General features: G+C 40.2%; 1 protein-coding gene across 1 annotated transcript; it reads left to right on the top strand.

Annotated features, from left to right (window-relative positions):
- Nucleotides 1-1395: 1395 nt before the first annotated feature.
- On the top strand, nucleotides 1396-25038 carry SH3GLB1 (SH3 domain containing GRB2 like, endophilin B1). The gene is made up of 9 exons (XM_080623070.1): nucleotides 1396-1570; nucleotides 5970-6111; nucleotides 8256-8384; nucleotides 10090-10223; nucleotides 10580-10672; nucleotides 16780-16869; nucleotides 17398-17498; nucleotides 23659-23890; nucleotides 24563-25038. The coding sequence occupies exons 1-9, from the start codon at nucleotides 1499-1501 to the stop codon at nucleotides 24668-24670; spliced, it is 1101 nt and encodes a 366-aa protein (XP_080479196.1). The 5' UTR covers nucleotides 1396-1498; the 3' UTR covers nucleotides 24671-25038.
- The last annotated feature ends 64 nt before the right edge of the window (nucleotides 25039-25102 follow it).

Genomic DNA, 25102 nt, shown 5'->3' with positions numbered 1-25102 from the left:
TTGGGAACTTTATACAGCCTGGTTTTGTGTTGGTTTTAATTTCTGGAATCTAACCAGCATGTAAGCAATATTGCTTTGATTGTTACAGTTATTTCCTTTACTGGAATTCCCTTCTTGTCATAATGCCCTAGGATTTCCTCTGACTTTATCAAATTTAGCCAAACAGTACTTATTATTTGGATTATGAGGTAAATAACTGAATGACCAGGATCATTTTCAAAGTGGGAATATATTAGTTTGTTGCCAACGATGCCACATTATAAATGTGGTCTCTAATTGCTAGGCCAGATGAAAGGTCGTACAATCATAGGCTCATAGAATGGTTTGGGTTGGAAAGGACCTTAAAGCTCATCCAGTTCCAACCCCCTGCCACAGGTAGAGACACCTAGCACTAAACCAAGTCACCCAAGACTTGCCCTGGCCTTGAACAGTGCCAGGGATGGGGCAGCCACAGCTTCTCTGGGCACCCTGTGCCAGCGCCTCAGCACCCTCACAGGGAAGAACTTCTGCCTTAGATCTAACCTGAACTGCCCCTGTTTTGGTGTGAACCCATCACCCCTTGTCCTATCGCTACAGTCCTTGATGAAGAGTCCCTCTCCAGGATCTTTGTAGCCCCCTTCAGACACTGGAAGCTGCTCTGAGGTCTCCATGCAGCTTCTCTTCTCCAGGCAGGTCCATTCTTTTCTTCTTGGGCATTTGCAAATCATCATGAGAGATGTTAAAATAATGGAAATTATTAATATTAGGGACTATTTTCTTCTTCTAATCTGGTCGTTTGCTGGTATTAAGTTCCTAAACTCAACATATTTTCAAATACTCCCTTTGTGATGCTTTGATGCTCTGTTACAGTTGCGTCTCAACTCACATTGATCTAAACAAGCTCTTTTAACACCCTTTTCCTGAACTTAACAACTCTTCCCCAGCTGACATTTTCACACCTGAACACTGTTCTTCATGAAGACAAGGGCTGACTTACAAAACTGGACTCAAGAAATGGGCGCTGAAGGCAGGAGGCTGGACCTTGTCCCCTCAGAGGACACTTGTCAGACGGTTCCAGCCGCGGCGGGCCACCACCAACCGCGTAAGCGGACTCCGCCTTTTCCGCCCGCCCCTCTAGCCGATCTGTAAGGTAAAGGCCGCGGCCTGCTCCACGGAGCCCCGCTTCCCCCTCGGCCGGCAGGCGGTTCGCGGGCCCTGCACGGCATCGATAACGGCAGCGCCTCCCTGACGCGAAGGCGGGCGCAGCACCCTAAGGGGCGGTGGCCCCTCACCCACGAGGCCCCGCCCACCGTCCCCTCACGAAGGGGCGGGGCGGGGCGGGCGTCGCCGGCGCTCCACCGGCTGATCCGGGCTCTGCGGCAGACGCCGTGTCAGCGGCCAATCGGCGGCGGCGCCGGGCTTGGCACCGCCCCCCGGCGGCTCCCCACAGGGACGGGCCGGAGCGGCCGCCGCCGCCGCCGGTGGCTGAGTTGGGTGAGTGCTCGGTCCCCCGCCGAAGATGAACATCATGGACTTCAATGTGAAGAAACTGGCGGCCGATGCCGGTACCTTCCTGAGCCGCGCCGTGCAGGTACGCCCCGCCCGTCCCTGCGGGGGGCTTCCCGGGACTGGGCTTCGCTGCCGCGGCCCTAGCTGGGGGAAGTGGGCGAGGATCCGCGGGGCCGTCGCTGGGCCCGGCGCGGTGTGGGGCGTTGGCCGGGGAGCTCGGCTCCGCCCTGGGCCAGGGGAGCGGCGGTCGGAAAGGGCCAGGGTGGCGGCTGGGCCCGGCTCTGAGGGAGAGCCCGGCCTGGCTGTGGTGGCGATGGTTGAGTCCAGAGCCCTGGCCTGTCTGGGCAGCGATGTGCTGCTGTCAGTGCCTCATCCTCCAGCCAGCTCCTTCTCCGCGGATCCCCTGCTAGTCCTGGGCATGGCGGGACTTCGTCCAGGCCGGTTGCAAAGCCGCTGGCCTCGGGGAAAGGCTGGAGCAGCCCAAGGTCAGGGCAGGCGAGGAGAGGGGAGAGAGCGCCTGGACTGAGGGAAGGCGGGGGACGAGTTGAGCAGGCATCAGCTGCGAGGTAGGATAGGGAGAGAGGCCGAAGGTGTGTCTGGCCTGAAATAAGCTGAAGCTATAAAAGTATCCTGCTGTCTGATCGATAAATTTGGATCTCTCGATGTGACACGTGAAAGTATCTGTCTGCTTAGGCTTTTTGATTTTGTTTGAGCTTTAGTGTCGTTTTTAAGCTTGTTTGATAGCGTGTTGTTTCTGAACCAATCTTCCCTTTCTCCATGCGAAGGGCACTGTGGTTGGCTTTTGTTCTTAGCTGTTGTCTTGAGCCGTAATCCCCTTTCTTTATGTAATCAAACCTGAACAGATTTCCTGTAGGGAGGTGGGACATCCAAGCAGTGCGTAGTAATGCACTTGGGTTTCTCACGAGTTCTCGCTGGGTCGAACTGTGCGGTTTGGAATGTGATTAGCATTGTTATCTGGTCTGATCGGCCTGATGTATCGTCCTAAATCTCAATATTCAAGCAGAACCAATGACCAGCAGCACAGTAGAGCTCTGAAAATGCAAGCTCGTCGGAAAACATTGTTGTTCGAATTTAAATGAACTTAAAGCAGTCGTTGTGGCTTCTCTTTGTGATGGAGGTCTTTCCATGCTTCAACCCCGGCTCTCCCCCACCTCCTCGGCTTCTGCCAGGTTTACGTGTTTCCCAGATCATCTCTTCCTTTCCAGCCCCCGCCCCTTTCCCTTTTCTTGCTGGGTAAGGAGAAAAAGATGTTCACTCTTCATTGTAAGATCCTGTGATGGGACCTTGTGATTTCATCCCTTTTATCTTGACTTTTTACATTTAAATCGGCTTATTGCCTTAAATCTAAGGTAGGTTTTTGCAGTCTGACATGGTTTAAAGGCAGTGTGAACTGTGTTTTACTGCAGTATGCTCTATCTGCATGGTTGGTTTACATCTGAATAGCTACATTGGTTATCTGCTTAACCTAACCTAAAACTCAGGGGAAATGTGGAAGTAATAATTTTGTTCTACCAGCTGCCACTTTCCCCTAAAATGAGAAGTTTAATGAAGCCATGAGGGGGAGGAGTAAATCCCTGACATGCTGTTATAGTCTGAGTAACTCATGTTCTGTGTGCTACTGTTGCTTCTTCTGTTTTCCTAAGTAACTATGTAAGGCCTACAGATAATGCTGCTGGATAAGAATTGTGATTTTTAGTTTTGTTTTTTCTTAATATCACCTGGATGTAAATTTTCTGGCCTCCAGTAAAAATTATAGGTTTGTATTTTGAGTTAAACTCTTACGTTCAGGCTTCACTGGATGACATGCTATGTCCTGACATTAGTTGCTTTGAGATATTGGAAACAGAAATCTCCCACCAAACCCTATAAAACAATCCAACTGCATAAAGTAGTCTGTAGGAAAACCTCTTAAAATCTTCTATTTTAACTTAGAAGAGCGTGAACACCTTGTTACTGTTTCACAGGCTTATCAGACTTCTGTTTTACAAGGGGCCTGGGGCTGTTTTACCCACAACCACCTGATATTCATGTTCCAGGAAACTTCTTCCTTCTGTGGATGAGATTATACTGTGTCCAGACTGTCATGCTCTATCTAGCAATCTACAGAAAAATCAAGTTTACTGGCCATCTTCATCCAAAGCCTACCCTTCCTTCTAGTCGGCAGAAAATGCTTGAGGGAGTCAATCTTGCAATAGTTGCAGTTTGTGGAACAAAGTAGCAAATGGTTATAGTTAGTGGTATTTGGAGTGATAAATAATGCCATAGAGTGTAGTAATTGGAATGTGGGTCCTTCCTGTTGCCAGACTCTGTAACTGACAAGCTGCCTGTGTAGCAGTCAGGAATGAGCTGGGCTTCTACTCTTTGGTGGCAGGAATGCTTTTATTGTTCAAGACCTATACCTGAAGTTAGGAGCTTATTTTAATGCAATTTCTCCTCCTACTAATTTTGCAGTGTAGACTTGAACTGTCAATTTGGCTGTGATAGCTCAGGTGTATGCAAAATGATACAGTTTCCTTCTGTGTGAACTGGTCACAGGCAACTTGTATATGTATTTTGAATTTAATAAAGATAGATGGGTGGATTAGATGGCTTACTGATACAACTTGTTCCAGCAGGTGCTTACATTAAGTAACTCTGACATATTTTGAACTTCTAGTAAAAAGGAAAACTTTCAGAGCTCTAATCATAGTAGAAAATAGTGTCTGTGTATCTTGGAACAATTCTTCTAAGCAGAAGAAACATGCTTGATTCACAGCACTACCTTTCTATAGAAAAACCAGTTCAAATTTAGGTTGCAGGGTAATCAGGATAGGAAATCAAGAGTGGCAGTGTTTTTTGCGTTAAATTGGTGCTGGAAGCCATACTTGTATTTACTATTATGTACTACTATTTCACATGCTGCTCAGTATTGATAAAATGAAGTTTTTTCTTTAAGAAATCTATCATTGTGATATATGAACTATATCACTGTGATAATTCAGTAAGCAGTCTTCACACTGCTGAAAAGATTTACGGAAGTATTAACAGGAAACCCCCTTTTTGTGTACAAATACTCTTCTCTGTAATTAGTAAAAAAACAATTTCAAGACCATTTATATTGTATTGTAATGAAGCTATTGAGAACTACTTGTAGTACCTGATATCTTTTTAAAGAGTTTTTTAAACAGTAGTATTAATACACTCATAAATAAATTCCATTCTTCCCAATGCGGCAACTAAACTTTCTTGTAAAGGCAGTTTGCTTTTATGTAAAGCTACAAATGCCACAAGATTTATCTGGACTTCAGGTGCGTATGTTATTGAAGTTGGTTTTATTCTACTTGTGATGGAAATTAAAACAAACTCAGGCAATGTAGTTTACGTGTATTCTTGTTTGTTACTGCCTGCAGAAGAACTTGTAAAGAATGAAGTTAGACAGTTAGAATGCTTCTGGTCCTATTATGTTCTTAAAGGGCAAGCTTGTTAGAGATTGAGTCATAAGTCAGGTTCTTCTGAAAATGCATGACTTTGAACAGGCTGTCAAGTGATGAGATCATCATTGTCATGAGGAACTACTGCTCTGGAAAGCAGCAGGCCAAACCCTCAGTTCCGGTTTTGCTTGGTTCCCTGATGTGAAATTGTGGCTTCCCCCTTGCCCAGAGAACTGGGACTGAAGTACAAGCTGCTTGTGGATTGATAAGATTTGGCATGAATTTAATATCAAGTGAAATGAATTGTCAGCTTGGAAGCGAACAGCAGAGGTCATCTTACTGTTTCTGTAAGGCATAACAGGATCAGTTATATCTAAGCAGTTCATCCAACACTGACTTGTATTCTGAAAAGCAAAACACCCCTAGCCTCAAAGATATATAATCCACAAGTTCCCAGGGAAGTTTATTTTAGCTTTTAAGCCTTGTCTTTAAAAGCTTTCTCTAATGTCTAATTCTAGTTTAAATCTTCATGCTGAAGTTTAAACTCACTACCTTTGTCCTGCTTGTTGTGCGCAAGACAACTTTTTCTTAAGCGCATTAAAAGGTAGCTGCAATGAGAGTCTGTTGTGTCTTAAGGTTTTACTGTGGGAGAAAGGACAAACTTAATTACAAAATACAGAATATAGTAATTTAATTGTCTTTGTTACCTTTGCACTTTCTTTCCTTTTGGCTCGTGTTTCAAAGTGCACTATGTAAAAGGGCAAAATGTCAAGTGAGAACTCTTAGTACCAAGTTAAGTGGAGGATTTCTTCATGATGTTTTAAATTACTGTCCTCATTTTGGTCTGATTAATACCCTCCTGCCCCTTTTATTCCTGATAGTAAGAGTGTTGAATTTGCCAACTTTCCAATTTATCTGTAGATTTTTATTGATGATCGGATAACGGTTATGTCTTCGAAAACATGATCTGTAACTGAGTAAATAGTGTTTGAAGCTTGTCCTGGGAAATTATTTCTATAACTAACTATTTTCAACCTGATTGACTCATAGTTCACTGAAGAAAAGCTTGGTCAAGCAGAGAAGACTGAACTGGATGCTCACCTGGAGAACCTTCTCGGCAAAGCAGAATGCACAAAACTCTGGACAGAAAAAATAATGAAACAAACAGAAGTCTTACTGCAGCCAAATCCAAGTAAGTAGCCCTTCAGGTTTTTGTTTGCAATTTGTGAGTAGATTTGCCAATGTAAATGTTTACTGCAATAGGTATTACACAAGTTACGACTGAATACACCAGTTTTAAAACTTGAAAGCTGGGATTAGGGAAAGCACATTTTGAAGAGCTACTGAGCATGAGAGACACTGCACCAATTACTGCTACTTCCTTAACCCTTCAAATGGAAAAAGCTTTAGACAGAGTTCCTCCGACTCCAGCACTGGTTCCATACTCTGGTCACCCTCAGGCTGACTGGTTTCTGAGTTGTTTTCTGTTTAATTGAATTTCCCACTCTAATTCCAGAAATCTTAGGTAGCTGAAAGAACTCTGAAGTTCTTCATGGGACAGGTGCAGTGGCTTAAGAAATCTAATTACTGTTTCATTACTTTGAACTGTTAGCACAATACAATTCAGCTTGAAGTGGACAAGATGAACTGAAAAGCTTATGTTTAACAATTTCTTTACTAAAGAATAATTAGATTGTATTGCTTAAGTATGTTATATCAATAAAGTTTTAAATTTGCTTTCATCAGTAGTGAATCTCTTAATGCAAAACCACAGAAAAAACATGGGTAAAGGAAGAGTAATTTTCTGGTGTGTTAAATAGTTCTTTCTGAAATTGCTGCTATGGGTGGTACTGTTGAAGATTCTGGTTTCAGACTCATATCCTGTGGTTATCTGTTCCATTCATGGCATTTGTACTAGAGTTGGCAGCCATAGGAATTTGCTTAGTGTATAATCTAGATTTCAAGTGCAGTCTAGTCACTACCATTAGCAGAAATAGTTAAACCTCCTTTAGGTTCATTCAAATGTTAAAATTATAATGCTGCTAATACCTCCGCACTGACAACATAAATATTCTCCTTCTAGTGACAAACTGGGTTAGAATTTATTAGTATAGGTAAATCATACACTGATAGCACTTCTCTAATGTCAAATAGAGAAATTCTTTATAATGCTGATCTTTGAAGTGTGATTTTTGAAGCCTGCGTCTTTTAGTTCTGTAAAAGCAGTATTTAAAAAACAAATGTAAACCCCAAAACAACTGTGAAGGATGCAATAGAACTTACAGAATATCACTTCTCAAATTTTTACTTCCGTCTAGGCCAGAGAAAATGGTTGTCTTATTAATTTAATTCAGTATTTGTAATATCTGTCTTTTTCAGAAACTTGTAATTGTAAAATACTGAATCACTAACTGAAGGCTGCTAGCACAGTGTGAGGAAGATTCAGTAGAAGGCTAATACATGATAGTGTCTCAGTTATGCTGACCAATCAATTTTCTGATAGCTAAAAATACTCAGTGTTAAGCACTGGTCTTGGTCTGTAAATGTAACTTCAGCTGTTTGGCAGCCTGTTTGGGAGGACTATCACATGCTGTAGAGAGCTTCTTTTGGTTGTTGTTAATGGAGTGACCCTGTCTGAGGGAGGAAAAATTACTTTCGGTCACATTTTTAATTGACCCTTTAGGTCAGACCCATGTAATAGTCCAATAATTTTATAGTACTTCTCAATTCTTTTGTCATTTAGTGAAAAATAAATATTATGGATAAAGAAAACCCAGTGAATCTGGATCATTTTTGTTTTACCCTTGGTGCCAGGGAATGCAGTGGTACCTGTGTTTGTCTGTGTCAGGTTAATTTTTGTGACCTTCATGAGAGACTAGTTATTTAATCCAATGCTGATGAAAGTTGTTTAACAGTATTATTTTTGGTTGCATCGAAGTGGCAGGTTTGTTCATTGTCTTTGTGGTTATCTATACAATTGCAGGCTGAAATTAGCTCATACTGACTGCATAAATAAATTGAGTGAGCTATGAAGTCAAAACAATTGGTCAGAGGAAAGGGGTGTTGTATCTGAGGAGTTTGCTGTTATAATTAAGTGTCCCTGTTTATGTCTGTAAGGCTTTTTCACCAATGCAACATGCTGTGGCTTAATATTGTGATAGATGGAGATTAATTATCATATATAAAAAGAGGAGTGTTTGGTTCTGTTAAGGAGGGTTGTTCTATCATGCTTTTACAGTGAAAACTTCTGGACATAATTTGAAAACCTGTATAAATATGCAGTTTCTAACTTGTATTTTGAATGACAGTAATTGTTTCAAATAAACTTTTTTTTAGATGCCAGAATAGAAGAATTTGTGTATGAGAAGCTGGACCGCAAAGCACCGAGTCGCATGAACAATCCAGAATTACTAGGCCAGTATATGATTGATGCTGGGAATGAATTTGGTCCGGGAACAGCCTATGGTAGGTAGAAGCAAACTAATGTGTCTTGTGTTTCAGAAATGAAGGGAGGAAAAATCCACAGATCTAGTTTCTCTTTACGATATAAAATTCTATTTCTTGTCTTCCTCTACATAACAGTTCAATGATTTTTGTGTCAGTTTGAGATGACTTGCTGTATATCTTTGAGTATTAGGGGATCAATGGTGAGGCTTCTATCCAAACCTAGAAGCAGAGACTGCTGTTGGAATGATAACCATCTTTGTGGATGGATAATTTTCTATCAGATCAAATCATTCTGAAATTTATTTTCCTCATTGGAGGAACACATCTGACAACATTTATGCATTTTACTTGTGGTGTAGAGTGAAAATGTTATGTGAAATTAACTTCAGTGAGAAGTCTTTGAACTTTACCGCATTTCTGCTTTTCTTAATGTACAATATTTTGCTAAAGGTGAGAGTGTAGAACATAATCTAACTTTTCTTTCTTCTCCAGCAAATATATATACCCACGACAGGAGGGTTGGGGGTGTTACAGCTAATATTTTTACACTGGCATTAATTAGAATTCTTAATTCTAGTGTTCTCTACAACTCTTAAAGTTGCTGATAAGAGATCTTGCAGATAACCATCTGAAATGCATAGGTGTCTATAGTACAGTCTGCAGTTAAGGTCTGATAGGAAGGAAAACTTTCAATCTGAGAAGAATGACTTCTTTATATCTGGAAATAATGGTGTTCGTTTTCAAAACAAGGAAAGGGCACTTAAAAAAAGTAAATAGTTTATAGAAGATGTAATGGATACAAAATCAATAATGGCAGGGTATGTTTCTCTTACTTCCTAATGGTTTGTGCTGCTATCTGTGGCCTTCATTCTGATCCCCAGCCTCAAGTCTTGCTTTTTAACATCAAATAGAGCTGTACTTTCAGGCCCACTGTCCCTTAACTTGCAGAATTTTTAGAATCCAGGCAAATAACACAAACTATCAGCATAAAGATAGATACACTGTGAGCTTTCATGTGGTGTCACAAAACATGTTAGTTCTCTGAAAAGTTAGCCGCTTTTCTAAGCTGTGTCTGCCTGTTGAAACATAGTAACTGTATTCTTGATACACTAACTTCAGATTCCATACCTAACTCACGACCAAGTGTCTTAAGTATTGTTCAGTTGACGCACAAATGCATGCTTAGAAGTTGGAGTAGATGGGGATAGAGTAGATGTGTATAGCAAAAGGCACATTTTTTTTTTTTTCCAGTAGCTAAGTGAGCTTTTCTTTGCTACTAACTACTCTTGACTTAAAACAAAAATGTAGTGTAAGGGGAGGAGGTTGTTGGCTTAAAATAATTAGGTGTGATACCTAGTTCTTAATTAAGTGTTCACAATGGAGTTTGCCATTGTTAGTGGCACTTCTACAGAGCTGCATCTGTTCTCACTGAAATCTTGTTTTGACCTGTGCTTGTTACTAATAAAAATGGTTTGGTTTAGTGCATGGGTTTGTTTGGTTTGGCGGGTTGTTTATTTTGGTGTGTGTGGGATTTTTGTTCGGGTTTGGTTTGTTTCAGTTTTTCTTGTAGCTCATTCAGATTCCTTTTGAGAGCCCTTGTGATGGCATTGGATTATCTTTTAAACTGCTTTCCTAAACCTTCCTGCCTGTAGAAACCTGTTTTGTTTTTGTTCGCCACCTGCCTGACTCACTCTGAAACTTAGCTTTCGTTTTTTCTCTGCAGGAAATGCACTCATTAAATGTGGAGAAACACAAAAGCGAATTGGGACAGCAGACAGAGAACTCATTCAAACTTCTGCTATAAATTTTCTCACTCCCCTAAGAAACTTTATTGAAGGAGATTACAAAACTATTACTGTAAGTTAAATTGGCCATTCTTCAGCATTTCACACCAATTTTAACTGTAGATCTTCAAAATGAAGTAGATGACAATAGGGCATTATTGCTTTCCTCAAACTAATGTAGAAAAACTCAGGTAGAATTAATGCCCTTGGTGTGTTGGCCCAAATAACTCTGAAAACTTGCTTTTTGTAACTATTGTTCTATTAAATATATGTATCTTCAGTATAAAATGTGAGAATAATTAGGATCTGATTCTGCTGCTTCAGCTGAAGAAGCTTTTGTAGGTGATCATTAAAAAGACTTCCAAGTAGAAAGGCTTTTGCTTCTGAGTATGTGTACCTGTTCTCACAAAATAACTGCACTTATTTCAGAAAGAACGAAAGCTATTACAAAATAAAAGACTAGATTTGGATGCAGCAAAAACCAGATTGAAGAAGGCGAAAGTTGCAGAAGCTCGAGCTGCAGTAAGTAGAGTTTGTGTGTTTGGGTTTTTTTTAACTTATTGGTGTATATTTATAAAGTTGACTGCTTGGTTATGTTTCCAGCCCTGTCTTCTTACCCCTGCTATTTTTCTGGGTACTTGGTAAGAAACGCCTCAGTAGAACACAAGGAAATGAAAGTAAATTACTGATTAAGGTGTTAGTCTTCTATTTGTAGATATTTCATCAAGTTGAACTTACTTGTCACAAGTTAATATTCTTGCCTTGTTCTATACTACAGGAGCCTGTACTGCCACTTGCTACAATCAGCCAAGATGGTTGTAAATACAAATCATAGAGAGTTCAGGTTTTGGCATTTGAATCTCCAGAAGTGTTCAAGCATATGCATAATTGTTTCCAACTGATGAACCTATCTATACTTCTCTATATCAAAAGTATTTGTAGTTTACTCTTTCTATATTGTTTACTATTTCACACCACCAAACAGTGCAAGACTCAGCCTCATATCTCGTAACTATTCTTATTACCTCACAAAATGCTTGTTTAAGGAGATTAGAATTACTATAGACTTAAAAGCTCTTGCTTTTTAAACTCTTAAAATGCCTCTAAATGACGGAATAGATAATTGAATGAATGCAACTTCAGCTTACAGTATTTTCAGAGCTATCTTTTGACTGTGTTCCTAAAAGTATAGTGGTTAGTGATTGATAGTGAAGTGTTTTTTCCCATAAGGGTTAATACACACAGATGCTGAAGTATGGGTAATTTACATACACAGGGACAGTGTATAAGAGGCAGAATCAGGGGTGTCAGATTTTGTTGGCTTCTCCAATTGGACCACTGTCCTGAAAGATCTTGGAAGACTCACCTCAGCTTTGTAGATAAAGCACCTCCCACCTTGGGATAGTGATCCTTCTAAAGAGAAAAACATGATCTCTACCTGTGTTTTAATCTTCCTTGTCAGGTACACTGTCCTTGTGTATTTAAATTGTCTGTGGTTAAGTGCATGTGTGCATTTCCCCTTAGGTTATATAAATTTTATGCAAAAAAAGTTATTTATGTACTTGTTAAGCTTTCTTAATTTGTAAGACTAGCAATTGAGAGCAGGGCAGGGTTCTGGTCTGCTAGCAGTGGGATTTGGAAGCAATGTATAGGAAAGCAGTGGACAGTGAACTTAATCCTTTGCTTGGCTTTGTTCACAATGAAGTTTAAAAAAGAAAAAGGTATTTTCATTATTAACTTCCTTTTGTGGTCTGGTAGCAGGTATATGCCTTACTATCTAAAGCAATAGAAAGACCACAGGGAAATAGTTCCCCTTGGGCTTGGTATTAAAATAAAGGCTCTATACTTGAGTTTTTTTTATTCCATAACCAGTGTAATCATCCAGAGCTTGGTGCTTGGACAGAGCTGTTGCCAGTTGCTGCTACTTCTTGAGCAGTCTTAAATATTCACATAGCAGGTAATTCACACGTTTATGCACAAATGAATTAGTGCTGGTAGAGTGTGAAACTGTAGGCCTCTTACGTGCCTACCTTACGTGTACTTCAATTTTATTTACATTTTAACAGCAGTGTGCATGTTTAAGAAGTATTGGATTGTAGAATTTCCAGAGAAGTGAAAAAATTGCATCTCTTCACCCTCTGCAATATAGAGATGAGAACTAACTTGGATATAGATGTGATGCAAATGTTTCATCTTCTGCTGGCTCGCTCACTTATGAAGGAAGATATCTGGCAGTCTGTGCTGAACTGATAGGTTAGCAAAGTATTGAGTGATGATGCAAACTTTTGCGTCTTAAAACTTTATTTGACAGGATAAAGTGATAAATTTCATCTACATTTGATTATTTTTCTCCCTGTTATAAGAATATTTAATATTTGATGAAATTACATTCTCACATGCTTAGTGTACAACTGAAGTAGCTTAGATCAGTATTTAAAATAGAAATCTGAATAGTTTTATCTATGTTCAGTTCACAGTCTTGCTTAGCTTAAACTTGCAGCTTTTTGTGCCAGTAATCTGTTCTCCTGCTATATTGAGTGTTTTAACTTGCTTTTGTCTTTTATCTATGCACTTAAGCAACTAAACACCTCTCAGCCTGAAGAGAATAACATTATGGTAAATGTCTCTTACGTGCTCAACTTGCTGCATGTAAAATGGCTAAAGGTTTGTTGGCCTCCTGTGTTCATTCATTTTCCTATCAAATGTTTCCTCTTGCTACCCAGCTCATTTTAGTCTTGTTTCAGATGTTTTCTGATCCAAACTGAATTGGTATAGTGTACTAAGTGCACTTATGTCAGTACAGCAGTAGATGTTGGTTTTGTCAGAATATTTCTGGTAATTTGAAGTATACAGTATTCTAATTTTTATGAGTTTACGAACGTAAACTTAGGATGCAAAGGAGTTGATTTTTTTTTTTTTTTTTTTTTTTGTAATCACTGCTGAAATTAATTTCACCCATTGAAGGGACAGGAATTACTTCACTTTCCTGGTTTTGTTTTAATATGAGTAAGAGTGAATTATGTGAAAGTGCCAGAAATAGGTAGAAAATATTCCTTTCAAGTAATGTTTTACAAATTGCAATCTGAAAATGTCACATAAATTAATGGCTTAACTTAGAGTACAGTATATCCTAAATGTGTTGCAGGGTCTCGTTAGCTTAGCTGGTTTTAGCACCATAATTGTGGAAGTGGAAAAGGTGTTAATTAATCATGTACAGCATAGACTGTGCTGTTCAATCTGACTTGGTTTGCGTCTTGGATGTGCACAGTTTAGTGGGTTTCATCTAATTAGTGTTCCAGGTTTCTCAGTTGTAAGTAGATAAAAGAGCAACTAAACTTGTTTGTTATAACTTGATTTTGCAATCTTTATATGCATTTCTTCCTACCAAAGTCCCAACTGTGTCATCTTCTTACAACTGCAGAAAATTAAGGTTAAAGGAGAGCTGCATTGCAAGAGGGAATTGGAGCAGCAAGTTGAAGTAATTAACTTCTAGAGTAAATTTCTTGCAGTTCTATGATTTTGCTGTATTACTTGCCATTACTATAACGATCAGTTTGAGATACCTCTGTAGCATTTTTAATTGAATTTAGGTTTCAATAAAAATGCTTGTGCAATAGGAAACTAGTAATGAAATTAGCAAGAGAAATCATTCATGTCTTTCATTCTTTACTTAACATGGTGGTTAAATGAGAATAGCTTTCCATAGTTTTGCACTATTTTAACACGTTAAGGCAACTTAAATTCCTCCATAAGGTAACGCAGTTTGTATGATCCACCTCATTTTTTAAGTAATGTCTTGTGTTGTAATAGCTTGTTTTAATAGATTCCTTTAACATATAAGTTCTATCAGTCATACATACACTCTTCAGTATCTAACTTACTTCATAGTTGTAGTGCTATCCATACTTACAGTAGTTCTGTTGTATATGAAGTGCTTTGGGCAACTGGCTTATGCCTTCTTAAATCCCTGTGAAGTTCTAAGGGCAGGAAAGTGCTTAAAAACCAAAATATAGTTGCATCCTGTATTGAAGCACCACCAATGTCTAAGTTTGTGTTTTTATTCTTCTCCTTCCCCCCTTAATGCTGACTAGATATGGGCTGAGGAAGTGACGAAAGTAAGTAAACAATTTAGAAGTTGCAGAATTCTGAAACCATAACTTGTGCGGGTCTAATGTAATGAAGGATATTGCATGTTGTTGATTCAGTCTAATGTTGGCAGCCTTATGCGTTACATCGGAATAAACTGGTTTCCTCTAGGGCCTTTCAAACTCCAGTGGTGTTTCAAACTTCCAGGCTTGTTTCATAGTAAGCTGTTTCTGGCCAACTCTCTCTTAGTACCATATGATTCTCATGCAACAAGATACAAAAGAGCTACAAGACTTCCTTCCAAATGTACTAGTGTGCCATCCTGTTAAAAATGACCTCTTAAGAATGAGCTTATTTGAATGTTTTCAGAAAGGCTGAGGTCTAGTCTAAACTGGCCTCACAAACAGTTCAACTTCCTGACGTTCAACTTCCCACAACATGAAGCAGTAATTAAAATGTTGCAGTGCATGCATGAAGCTTGGAAAACTCAGTTTTGGAGGTTGGTGGTTTTGGGTTTGGCTTTTTTTTTTGTTCCCCACCTTTCTCCCCAGTGTCACTAGAGAATGCTGTTTTTAAGCAAGTGAAAATTGCCTCTGGGCTGAAGGCTGGTTCATAAATACAGCATTAGACTGGGGATAGGGTCTGAAGCCTTCTCTCTTGTCATGCCATCCCTTGCACAGGGACAAACTCAGTGGAGCTAATGGAGCACTGGTGATAGCTTCTCCAGTGCTACAAGAAGGGCTGTTCTCAGGTGCACTGGCTCTGACAAAGCAGTGCTGGGAACAGGCTGTGGGAAGCTGTGCTAACAGTTAAGAAAAGATTTCTTAGGGAATTTATGTAGAGGATGGGAAATAAAAACAAAGGGTAGCAATACAAAGTAAGGGTAGCTGTAGGGCAGGGCCTTTGGAGTATGGTTTTTAAAGGGGGAGACTAGGTAGGCAGCTGTGGGAGGCATTAGGGACTTGCTGTCAGAAGCTGGGATATGGAGCTTTGGCTGAAACAGTGGGGGTTGTGAGATAAATGAAGGCTTTTTCTACTGCAATTTTCTGTGAGGTATGGTGCAAACATAGGGTGTACGTGTAGGGTGTGAGAGTTTAGAGACTGGAACTGTAAGAGGAGAGTTAGGTCACATTTTTTTAGTTTGAGAACTATTTTACTATTTAAGTGAATGTGTCTGCTGGAGTACTTGGCACTGTTGTGGAAAAAGATGGCAGGGGAGCAGTACTGCTGTAACAAAAACTAATCTTGATGCTATCAGACAATGAATAAAACTATTTGCTTTTCAGAGACAACAAACTCTGAAAACCTTATTGGTTTATCAGTTTTAAGTAAGAAACACACAGCTGCTTCCTCACTGTTTAATTAATGTGAAAGCCTTCTCAGCTGCTGTGACCTCAGACGAAAAGCGTTTCTTGGGTAGCTGCATTGTTCTTCTGTGCTCATTGCTGTGATGAAGATCCTTCCGTGTGACTCTTCATATGGATCAGCATTAGTGGAATGCAAGAGCAGAATGTTTGCAAACAGACAAAAGCCTTTTGAAACCAATGTTCTGTTGGTATCACCTTGTGAGATTTCCTGAAAGTAGATTTTCTGACTCTGTTTTGCTGAGAACAGTAATTGCTGCATCTTGAACTTAATGCAAATTCTTGCCTTTGGGTTGGTTTTTAGAAACAAGGTACTAAGTGTGTATAAGCACCGGAGCAAGGGAATCCAGATTCCAGGCTGAGGGTGTTCTCTCTTGGAACAGTAAATCGTAAATCTTACAACACATTTTTATGTATTTGTGGGTTTTGAGTAGTGTCCTTTTCCTTTCTCTCCCTACCCCAAATACTTTGAAGTAATTTCTGCTTGTGTGAGATTCAAGTCCTTTAAAACTGCTATGACAGTGTTAACGTATTGCTGAGAATGATACGCAACAAGGAATAAGTTTGAATTTGAGTTATTTAAATACAAAACTTAGAGCAAGTAATTTTTTAATAGAAATTTTACTGTACTTGAAGTTAGAACATTTGCTATAATTTGGATTTATTTAAAGAATAACTACAGTCTCCAGAAATAGTTGTAGTAGCTTGGTGGCCTGTGTAAGACAGTAATTCATGAACTATCCTGTTAGAACTTGCCCTCAAAGAATTATGTTACAGCTGATTGCTGCTTGGTTACAAAGACAATGTGAGGTTTACCCTAAACTGCTTGGTCAGAGCCCTGGTGCAGACACTGTTATGCCAATGAACACTTGGTTTGTAATTGGGAGAGGTGGGGTAATACTGCAGGCAGAAGAATGCCTGCATTTTGCATACACTGACTCCATGAGGTAGGTGTCTGATGATAAAGCTGTTCCCTTGGCATACAGGGCCTCAACATTTCTGAGCCCAAAATGCAGTTATTCTTTTTGCCTAGATCTGCAAAGCAAAAGCACATTTCAAACACCTAAGCTTGTGATGAATGCATTTGTATGAGTAGCTCTGAATAAAATGGAACTGTTTTAGTCAGAAGGTATAAAAGAGTGCATTGTACAAATACCTAATGTTCATCCTTACTTTTAGTCTGAACAGGAAGTGCGGATTACTCAGAGTGAATTTGATCGTCAAGCAGAAATTACCAGGCTTCTGCTGGAAGGAATTAGCAGCACGCATGTGAGTACCCAGAAGAGATAGAAGGGCAAAGTCAAAATCAGGGCACTTCCTAAAAATAGCTCCGTTAAGCTATTTGGGAACTCTGGGCTATGAGGTTTCACTTCAGTGTGGTAAAGCATCAAACTGTTTTTTGTTTCGATTTTTGAGTTCTCGTTTAATAGCTACTGAATCAGTCTTCTGTTAACCTTGAAAAGGCGGGAGCTTTCATTTTTGTTCCTTAAACTCAATTTCCCGTTCATCAGATTACCTGAACGTTGAAACTGCAGAAGCATCCTAGAATATTTACTCTGTTGTGGAAACAACATGGGTAACTGGCATGATGCTTATACAGAACCTAGTTTTTGTGCTCAAATATTAATTTTTGTGTCATTTTATCCCAGTTACCTGGTAAATTCAGGCAGTCTGCCTATGGGGCATAAATCCCCATGTGATAATGTTGGTGTTAGCGCTTGACTAGGAGACCAGTCATTCTAATGCAGCGTAGTACGTCTACAGACTAAAAACTTGGGTTTTTTTGCTGTATTACAGGCACATCATCTTCGCTGTCTGAATGATTTTGTTGAAGCTCAGATGACCTATTATGCACAATGTTATCAATATATGTTGGATCTCCAGAAACAACTTGGAAGGTAGTAATACTGTAAAAACTTCAGAAAAAAACCCACATTTTTTTCCTAAGTGCTTATGAATAGTAGGAAACTGATGTAAGAGTGGTGAATGCAGAGGCATGCTGGACTGAAAGGAAATATATTTCTTCTCAGGTATTTAATATGTAATTACCCCAGTGCAAACTACATCCCTAACACTACACACAGCACTCATGCCTTTTGAGGGTTAATTTACTGAGATTTTGTGCATTTCCTAATTGAGGAAGGTGAGCCCATGGTAACTTCATTTAATGGCATAAAAAGGAATTCCTGGAGATATACATATAATCATTCGTCTTCTGCTTTATGCTATGCAGTGTGGGATAAGTTTTTGTACACTCTGTAAATTCCTTTTACCTCTTAATTTGCTTCAAGGCACTGCCTGATTTTCAGTGGAACTGCGTTCTCCACTGTTAAGAGAATTGCCAGCATAGATACTGTATCTAGGTAGAAGTGTAGTCCACAATATCTATAATCAGTAATCCAAAGCGCTGGCAGTGGAATGAGCAAGTTTGTCTAGTTCTACTGTTTTGTGGGTTTAGCATTTTAAAATAAGAGAAAGGTATTTGATGTTAGTTTGTGCTTGTGGTGATGTAAAGATATCTGCATAAATACTTCTCATGAAGTTTCACATTTCTAATTGTTTTTCACAAATCAGCCTTTCTTAGGGTTATACCAGACCACATTATGTAGGGTGAGCATATGCATTGAAGGACTGTCTGTACTTAGAAGTGTGTTCTGAACAACTGTCTCTATAAAGTATCTCTGTTTATGTTTTTCATGATAAGGAAGCAAAAACAAAAGTGTTCTTGAGTCTTGTCCTTTTCCTGACTTGCAGCTTCCTGTGGCGTTTGATTTCCTTCCCTCAGTTTGTTTGAATGGATACTTTAAAGTCTTTAAAACTGGTTTGCTTAAAAAAAGCTCTACATCTTTAAAGTTATATTCCATTAAAACCAGTATTCAACCATAAAATTTGGTAACTCATAAACGCATTTACTGAAAGCTTGAAAAGAACTTCACTGGATTAAGGGCAAGCACTTCTTAGAAGTTAGGTATATTTACACAGCTATTTTGAGAGGATTCTAAAGTCTGTACTCTTATCCGTATCTGTTTACTAAGCTGAAAGCTTTAAGCGTAATACCCTTAGCCTAAGGAAGAATGTATTTCTCTTTAAAATCTCTTGCTTTAGATTGTACAGCATGTCCAGAATAGCTGTTTTTGTTTAAAATTTGTGTAAACTGCTACAAGATGTCAAAGAGTGTATTTGAAGAAAGTACTGCCTTCAGGAGAACAGAAGGATGTTTCTGTACATGGCTGTGATCTGATGAGTGTTTTGATAAGACTGCTAGGACTGTTAGACAACCAAAAGCATGGAAGCTTTGCAGAATCTTCAGTGCTTCCAACAGCCACATGAATTTTCTCTGCCTATTAAAACAGTCATGGTATTAAATCTTGGGTGTGTCTTTCCTTCCTTGTGCAAGGAAGTCCCACTGAACTATAACAGAGAGCAGTGGGACAAGGTCTCAAGCTTTGGAAGACTCCTCAGTTTATAGGCATTGGGTGCATAGCACTTGCATTAAATAAACAGATGAGCAGGATATGCGTAGTGTTTTCCTATGCTACATGTAGGCAGATGCAGTACCAAATAGTCTTTGCCAGCTCAGCTAGATTTTGGTTGTATTTGCCAGTGCTGTGTTGGTTAGTAAGGCATCTGTAGTGCCGAGTTACATGTGTTCTTTTTGCACATCTAAGAATGATGTTGTGCCATATTCTCATATGAAAGCCAAGAGCTGTGAGTGACTTCTTCTTGTTTTGAAGCTGTTGGCGGACCAAAGATGTTCAGCCTTTAAATGATCCAGTTTGTTACTTGAAACAGAAACCTGATTCTCAGAGTAGATGTGTATGTTATGTTTTACCTGGGTCAGAATCTAGGGCATAAACCCTAACCTGGTTCACTCTGAGAGTATTCAAGTTCCAAAGCTGAGTACTGACTTTCCTGATGTACTCTCCAGAGCCAGCTGTAGAGAAGGTGGGAGGAAAACTTGTGCTTAGTTCTCTTTACATAAATAGACATGGTTTTATGGATGTTTCTCTTCAAGGCAATGCCAGCTGCTTGTCCCCCTTCTGCATTCCCCTCCTGTGGGGCTGCTTAAGGAATCGAAACTCCCTGGTTAAAAGCAGTCTCTCTTCTTTTTTCTTAGTTCCTCAGAATGAACTAGACAAATCTATTTAAAATATTCTGGTACTCCAGCTGTTGGCTTTTTCCCTGCTGATACCTGCTTTTGCTCTGAATTTTCTCTGCTTCCCTAGCAGCCAAGCGAAAGCCTTGGCATAGAATCATAGAATAGTTAGGGTTGGAAAGGGCCTTAAGATCATCCAGTTCCACACACCCCCCCCTGCCATGGGCAGGGACACCTCATCATTGTGTCTTTCAAATTACCATCACTAGTCCCTACTCTACACTGTGAAACTTCTGTTACTCAAGTGTTCTCCCAGACAACCTCTGTATAGCTGAAGCTTTCCAGTAACATGCCTATATCTGGCTTTGTAAAAGTGAGACTTAATGCTTCACTGATTGACAGTGGTTATAAAGCTCTGGCGTTCTTTTCCCCTGGCTGTACAAATCAGTGACCCTTTGGACTGAGAATGATTTACACGTAATCGCTGTGTTAACAGACAATAGGTTTAGCAGCGTATTAAGCAATAACTTAACAACATTGAGGAATAGCTGATTGTCATTTCAAATCCCTCTATTTGAATGCCACCTAACCAAGTAATAAATACATCATGAGGCACAGCTCAGTTATTCCTACAAAACTGTGGGGTCTAGCTTTTCTTCCCTTTGTTGTGATCTTTTAATTTGCTCTGGGAACATGGTGAATTGGTTTGGCAACCTAATGTGGCAAATGAAAACAAATCAGTGGGGTTGCAGTTTCTTCTCCATGAGGTGAACCGGTTCTTGATGATCAAATGGGGTCAAGGTAGACCAGAGGGGAAGTGGGGACTCCCTCCTTTGGACAGTATTGAACTGTTGTGTTCACTCACAACAGTCTCCTTAAAGTCTGCTCAATTTTTACATGCAATTCAGTCTAACTGTAAGAGGGTAATCCTGTCCTTTGCAATATGTTCGTGCTGTTTTCCCTCAATCAGATACAAGGGTGAATATGTTAAACAAGCTGTTCCGATGGAAAGTTAGTAATCTTCTTAACGATTTTTTGTTAGATCAGGTTGTTGAATCAACTGAAAAGCAATAGATTGCTGGATCTGACTCAAATGACAGAGAATGAACATTTGCACAAAGGAGGAGTATAGTTTAAAACTATACTTCACAGTATCACAGTATCACAGTATGTTAGAGATTGGAAGGGACCTCAAAAGATCATCTAGTCCAATCCCCCTGCCAGAGCAGGAACACCTAAATAAGGTTACATAGGAATGTGTCCAGGCGGGTTTTGAATGTCTCCAGAGAAGGAGACTCCACAACCTCCCTGGGCAGCCTGTTCCAGTGTTCTGTCACCCTCACTGAGAAGAAGTTTCTTCTCAAGTTTAAGTGGAACCTCTTGTGTTCCAGTTTATACCCATTACCCCTTGTCCTATCATTGTTTGCCACTGAGAAGAGCCTGGCTCCATCCTCATGACACTCCCCCTTTATATATTTATATACACTAATAAGGTCCCCCCGCAGTCTCCTCTTCTCCAAACTATAGAGACCCAGCTCCCTCAGCCTTTCCTCATAAGGGAGATGCTCCACTCCCTTCATCATCTTAGTTGCCCTGCGCTGGACTCTCTCCAGCAGGTCCCTGTCCTTCTTGAACTGAGGGGCCCAGAACTGGACACAATATTCCAGATGCGGTCTCACCAGGGCAGAGTAGAGGGGAAGGAGGACCTCTCTCGACCTACTGACCACCCCCCTTCTAATACACCCTAGGATGCCATTGGCCTTCTTGGCCACAAGGGCACAGTGTTGGCTCATGGTCATCCTGCCGTCCACTAGGACCCCCAGGTCCCTCTCCCCTACACTACTCTCTAACAGGTCATTCCCCAACCTATATTGGAACCTGGGGTTGTTCCTGCCCAGATGCAGGACTCTACACTTTCCCTTGTTATATTTCATCAAGTTTCTCCCTGCCCAACTCTCCAGCCTGTCCAGGTCTCGCTGGATGGCAGCACAGCCTTCTGGTGTGTCATCATATGTTAAATTTACACTGCCACCCTGTTGGGGGGGGGCAGGCAATGACATGTCTGCATCTCAGATGTTAATGAAAAGGTATCTATGTAGGAGGACTGATGAAGAAAGTTATGGCGGAATTGAGTGACTAGTTGATGCGTAGACTGGCCAGAAGAATGGAAGGAAATGCAGCTGCAGTTCCACCTCCTCCTGACTCTGTGTAACTCCTGGTTACTGACCCTTTTACACTGCATCAGCTGTACCACTTTTCAAAACCTTCATTGCCCTGCTTTTAAGGTAGAATCAGATGAGTTTTGCGACAAAGGTAGCAAAGGGCCGAGGAATTACTACATCAGCTGCTAGGTAAGTTAGCTTAGTCTGCCCCAGAACGGCATTCAAGGATAGAGGGCAGGGTGATGTGAGACAGTATCACAGCTCATTATTGCCCTCCATGCTGTTCCATTCCCCCTGTCCCACAGAATCACAGAATGGTTGACCCTGAAAGGCACCACTGTGGGGCATCTAGTCCAACCTCCTCCTTAAGCAGGGTTACCCAAGGCACATTACTTGGGATTGTGTCCAAACAGATCTTGAATATCCGGAACACAGGAACTTCCTGTGTTTTAGTTTATGCCTGTTGCCTCTTGTCCTACTGCCTGGCTCTACTGAGACGAGCCTGGCCCCGTTCTCTTGACACCATCTCTTCAGATACTCATACGCATTGATCAGATCCCCAGAGCCTTTGCTTCTCTGGGTGGAACAAACCAGCTCCCTCAGCCTTTCCTCACATGAGAGGTGCTCCATACCCTTAATCATTCTAGTAGCTCTTTGCTGTGATACTGTGTGAGTTCCATGTATCTCTTGTACTGGGAAGCCTAGAACTGGACACAGTATTCCAGGTGAGGCCTCACCAGGCCTGAGTAGAGAGGATAACCTTCCTCTGCCTGCTGGCAAGGCTCTTCCTAATGCACCCCAGAATACCATTGCTCTTCTTGGCCACAAGGGCACATGTCTGGCTCACTGATAATCTGTTGGCCGCCAGGACCCCCAGGTCCTGCTCTGCAGAGCTACATTCCAGCAGGTTAACCCCTAACCTGTACTGGTGCATGGGGTTATTCCTCCACTTGCTGCTTTGCTCTCCTTTCTACTCCTTCCACATCTCAGCCCTGTTGTTTTGTCTTTCCCTTGTATAGGCTCTGGCTCTCATCAGTGTTGGGGTTTTTTATTCAGCTCATTGACTTTGTAGAAGACTATACACTTTCCTTTTTGCCTTTTTCTTTCTCCAGGCAGGTTAATGAGTTGAATTGGCCTCACAGAGGGGTCTGGCAAGCACTACAGCTGTTGCTGAACAAGCAGCAGTGTGACCTAGAAAGGAGGGGCTTAAGTTGATATAGGTTGATCCTTAGCATAACAAATAGTTTTGTTCTACAGCATGCAGTTAGCTGAATCAACAAACTGATCTAGGTTACAGAAATAGTTGGGGGGAGGGTTAATTCTTTCAGAGGGAGGCTGTGTTTTTAGTCTGCATTATATTTCCCTGTCCTGGTTCACCAGCACTCTTTTGTGTAGCTACATAATTGAGGAATGAGCAGGAGGAGGTGGAGGCTGCTTTTACTGGCAGAGCTGTCAAAAGCAATGTTTATTAAAGTACAGCCTGAATTGGGTCTGACCAACAGTGCTTTCTTGGCTTTGCTTTTGTTTTGTTTGAGGCACTTACCAAGTCTTTTTTTTTAAGGTGGCAGTATTTCTTTTTAAGTATGTTGGTTTGATTTGTACTACGGGTTAGGGAAAAGTATCTTTATTTAGCTTATACCTTATTTATATAGGTTATCAGTGCTGTTCTATTACTGCTGTCTACTGGTGTTTATTCTGCCATTGATAAATGCAAGAATGCTGATTCAGGCAAGGAGGCAGGTACAACTCCCCATGTAGAACTGATTCACTCAGAAGTCTTTGTTTCATTTTCTCCCACAGCTTTCCATCTACTTTCCTCTCTAATAATAATCAGTCGTCCTCAACTCCTGTGCAGAGTGTTTCTGCTCCCTCAGTCTTGGCCTCAGCCTCTGCTTCATTGCCTTCAGTAAGCAATTCAATAGTTACTTCAGGCATCAGTGAACTGAAGTCATCAAGTGGCAGCAGGAAAGCTAGAGTTCTCTACGATTATGATGCTGCAAACAGCAGTGAATTATCACTACTTGCAGATGAGGTAAGAGTTTTCTATGTACCTTCAGCCAGTAAAGATGTGCTCCATCAAGAAATCTGTGTAACTGATTTTTAATTGAACTTCAATAGTACTCTTATAGCATTGTCCTGTACCTGTATATCCTAATATTCTATCCTGGGAGTTATTGTGTTACACCAGCTTAGCTTGCAAGAACATTTACTAGACAACCACAAAAAAAGTTTTCAGACTTCTTGGGATTTTAAATGTGCATTATTAAAATATTTCTATTTGACTTTTTTTTTTTTTTTTTCTCATTTGGAAGCTGTGTCTTCAGATTTTCTGTTAAGATACAGCATGTGAACAGCATCTGTCTTGCTGTCACACACTTGAAGATCCAACAAACCTTCTTTTAGATTTAGCTGTTAAAATTGATGGTGATAGACAAGTTTTATAGATAAAAAAATAATAGAAAAGAAAGAGTAATGAATAGAATTTCATCAGGGGGAAAAAAAGGGACTTTAGAACATGTTACTTTTCCATTGACCAGTGAGATAGTTTTTATAAACACTAGGTTATGTTCCATGGATGTTTATTTTAAATGCTCTATTTGACTTGGTTAATCTCAATTCTAAGACCTTGGACATCACATGAAGGCAGACTGTAATTCTTCTTCCAGGCAAGGAAAGTTTATAATCATGTGTTTCTGTTTTTTAGGTGATAACAGTGTACAGTATCCCTGGCATGGATTCAGACTGGCTGATGGGTGAAAGGGGAAATCAGAAAGGCAAAGTGCCTATTACTTATTTAGAACTGCTAAACTAAATGGTTGGCCTGAATAAAGACTGTCAATTATGGCAACACCATATTTATATACAATTAACGTTATGTAAGCAGGTTTTAAGTGTCTTCCATGTTATTGTCTTGAGGGACAAATACCAGCCATTGGAAACTGGCTTTTCTGCCAGTATGGTTGCATGGTAAATACTCTATTCAAACTTAATGTGTTTAAAGCTTTTATTTCATGTGCCAAGAACATGTTTCCTACGGATTTGTTTCTACTGAAGTTTTCACTAATACAAGCTTATACTTTTGAGTAACCTAGATTGAAAGCAGGAGGTACTGTTTTCTACTGAAATTTTTCATTAATGGCAAAGCTTTTCTTCACATAAAATAAACTTATTGTGAACTGATGCAGGTGTAATGCACATTATTTGAATAACCAAAACTAAACGTGAAACACAAACCTTAAAAGAA

The sequence above is a fragment of the Psittacula echo genome (assembly GCF_963264785.1).
Source record: "Psittacula echo genome assembly, chromosome: 7".
NCBI lineage: Eukaryota > Metazoa > Chordata > Aves > Psittaciformes > Psittacidae > Psittacula > Psittacula echo.
The sequence above is the reverse complement of the archived record's forward strand: the minus strand, read 5'-3'. Positions and strand labels throughout refer to the sequence as shown.